We start from the raw sequence: 3,308 nt of genomic DNA, 5'->3' as shown, positions 1-3,308 counted from the left end.
ATTCTTCACCTAATTCATTCTGAATTAGCTGAGTGATTTCACTCCACATTCTCATACTGAGAATCGATAGCCTTGCCCTCAAGGCTCTTCACTACTAAACCCTAACTTGGGCGTCGGAGTGCCATTGCAGGTACCTCCCCCCTCCGGTCAAAGCTTGGAGATCTCTGGACGGTTGAACATTGAAGGAGAGCGGACGTCCAATTCACGAGAGAAGGTGCACCAATCTACTTAATCAAGCAGCATAAGGCGGAAGTGCCATGTCACCCAGGTCAGTTCTTTCGGTCCCAGAAATTCATACCGAAACATTTTGGCGCTCACCGTGGGGCCCGAAAGTCAAGACTCCCAATGGTGACCACAAGAGTCATGGAAAATCCAGATCCGATTCAGATGATAAGAGAACTACAAACGCAGCTAGAGGAACAAGCCCGAACTATTGCAACTTTACAGCAAGAGTTACAACAGAAGAAGACCGATGATGCCGAACGCAGTAAAGAAAAACAACACGACCGGGAGACATCAGAAGATAGTCAGAATCATAATCCGCCTCCTCCCCTCGGTCCCCGGACTTCTTGTCGTTCACCGATGCCATCATGCGTGCCCTTATGCCCGACCGACCTTCACCTCAGGTTGAAAAGTTTGATGGCACGACGAATCCAGATCATCATTTGCGGAACTTCATTGATTTTATGGCCTTTTACACTCAAAGTGACCCGGTAAAATGTCGGGCGTTCTCCCTGTCACTGAGGGGTGAAGCCCTAGAGTGGTATTACACCCTTCCACCCAATTCGGTGGATAGTTTCCGCACGCTGACGAGCATGTTCAAAAAGCAATACTCCACCAACCGGTACGAGGAGGTTACTGCGTCCGAGCTAGTCAATCTTAGACAGGGGAAAGACGAAACTCTCAGAGCCTTCATGCATCGATACAATCACGCCGCTCGGAGGATAAAAGGTGCTAGTCCCGAATTCATCATTAGTAGTCTACCCAATTGCCTAAAAGCGGGATTCGTCTCTGAAAGCTTATACGCCGAGTTACCCAATACGTTGGAGGAGTTGCAGCAAAAAATGGCCAAATTTATTAAAATGGAAGATCAGAGGATCTTTCGGAAACAACAGCACGAGGAGCATCCGGTAAGTGGTAACAAGAAGGAGGGGAAGCGTCGAGTTGAGAACGTCCAGGATCAGAAACCACCGGCGAATCTAAACCCTAGATACGACCGCTATGCGCACCTTACCGTCCCTAGAGAAAAGGTGTTGGAGAGGGCTCTACAGTCCAACCTGATCTTTCAAAGAAGAAAATTTCCACCAAAAAACGTGGACACGACGCAGATATGTCGATTCCATAATTAAAGGGGGCATACTACTGAACGCTGCCAAACTCTCAAAGACGAATTGGAGAAGCTAATCCGTGTCGGAAACCTCCGGGAATTCGTGAAGGAGGATTCTGGCCGCACAGGGCACTCTCCCAGAAAGACACGAAGAAGCCCAGAAAATGCAAAGCAGAAGGGTAACCACTCACGCGATCGTTCTCGTAGTCCCCCGAGGCACAGATCCCGCAGTCGACCTAGAGAGCGGGATCTCACGGTCAAAGGCAGGATTGATACTATTTCGGGCGGTTTTGATGGAGGAGGTGCTTCATCCTCAGCCTGAAAGAGACATTTGAGAAGTCTACACAGCGTACACTCGGTGGTACGCAATCCAGTGTCAATGCCTGATATAACCTTCACAAACAGGGATTTTCATGCACCAGATCCTGATCAAGACGATCNCATGGNCATCACAGCCCGCATTGCACAGTATNATGTGGGCAAGGTNCTTGTTGATCAAGGCAGTTCANTCANTATACTATACTGGACAACCTTCCGAAGAATGGAAATCGCAGAAGATGTGATTGCTCCGTTTAACGAGCAAATTGTTGGTTTTGCTGGAGAAAGAGTGGATACCCGGGGGTATCTCGATTTGCGAACCCGCCTAGGGTCCGATGATGATGGTAAAGAGCTCCGAGTTCGTTTCTTGCTGGTGGAGGCGAACACGTCCTATAATGCCCTTCTAGGACGTCCTTGCCTAAATGCTTTTAGGGCGATCGTCTCTACCCCACATTTGGCAATGAAATATATGCACCGCTCGGGCGGATCAAAAAACCGCCCGTCAATGCTACGTAGCCGGTCTAAAGGTGACGCCTTACAGAAGAGAAAACCGTACTGAAGCTATTCTGATTGATCTTGATCCCAGAACCAATACGGATGAGCGGATACAACCTCAAGGCGAGATAAAGCCTTTCATAATGGGCAGAAACGAGCAACAAACTACGTTCATCGGGGACAACCTTCAGCCGTTAGAAGAAAATGCATTGAAGGAGTTATTAAAAGGCAACAACGACTTGTTCGCCTGGTGCGCGTCAGATATGCCCGGAATCCATCCCAGCGTCATCGCGCATAAAATGTCCATATTCCGAGAGGCCCGACCGGTGTCCCAAAATAAACGGAGGTTTGGTGATGAAAAGCGGACGGTCGTTCGAAGTGAAGTACATAAGCTCCTCAAGGCGGGGTTTATACGAGAATTAACCTATACTACATGGTTATCTAATGTAGTCATGGTAAAAAAGGCAAATGGACAATGGAGAATGTGTGTGGACTTCATTGATCTCAATAAAGCATGCCCCAAGGATTCTTATCCTCTCCCCAATATTGACCGGTTGGTAGACGGAGCTTCTGGGCACACTGTTCTAAGTTTTTTAGATGCCTACTCGGGGTATAATCAAATCCTGATGTACGCCCCGGATCGAGAAAAGACGGCCTTTATCACAGAGCAGGCCAATTACTGCTATGAAGTCATGCCGTTTGGACTCAAGAATGCGGGCGCCACTTATCAACGCCTAATGGATAAAGTCTTCCATAATCAGATAGGCCGTTGCATGGAAGTATATGTTGACGATATGGTAATCCGAAGCCACACACATCAACAACATCTTAAAGATTTAGAAGAAGTCTTTCAACAACTCAGACACTACAACATGCGTCTAAACCCTAATAAATGCACTTTCGGGGTGTCCGTAGGAAAATTCTTAGGTTTCATGTTAACCTATCGAGGAATAGAAGTGAATGCAGACAAATGCCGGGCGATATTGGAGATGCAGAGTCCTACTAAGTTAAAGGATGTCCAATGCTTAGTCGGATGTCTAACAGCCCTATCACGATTCATACTGAGGCTTTCTGATCACATCAGACCTATCCTGAAGAATATAAGAAAGAGCGTACCTGGCATGTGATTCCAGCCCTGTATATATAGATTATTATCAAATATAAACAG

The 3,308-nt window shown here is 47.2% G+C and overlaps 1 protein-coding gene across 1 annotated transcript; it reads left to right on the top strand.

The window, feature by feature from the left end:
• Positions 1–590: 590 nt before the first annotated feature.
• Positions 591–1,649, top strand: LOC106754660. Its single transcript, XM_014636712.1, has 2 exons — positions 591–1,270; positions 1,352–1,649. Exons 1-2 carry the CDS (start codon positions 591–593, stop codon positions 1,647–1,649), a joined length of 978 nt encoding a protein of 325 aa, XP_014492198.1.
• Positions 1,650–3,308: the final 1,659 nt, after the last annotated feature.

This window comes from Vigna radiata, unplaced genomic scaffold, assembly GCF_000741045.1.
Source record: "Vigna radiata var. radiata cultivar VC1973A unplaced genomic scaffold, Vradiata_ver6 scaffold_209, whole genome shotgun sequence".
Classification (NCBI taxonomy): Eukaryota; Viridiplantae; Streptophyta; class Magnoliopsida; order Fabales; family Fabaceae; genus Vigna; species Vigna radiata.
This window is presented reverse-complemented; position numbering and strand designations above follow the sequence as displayed.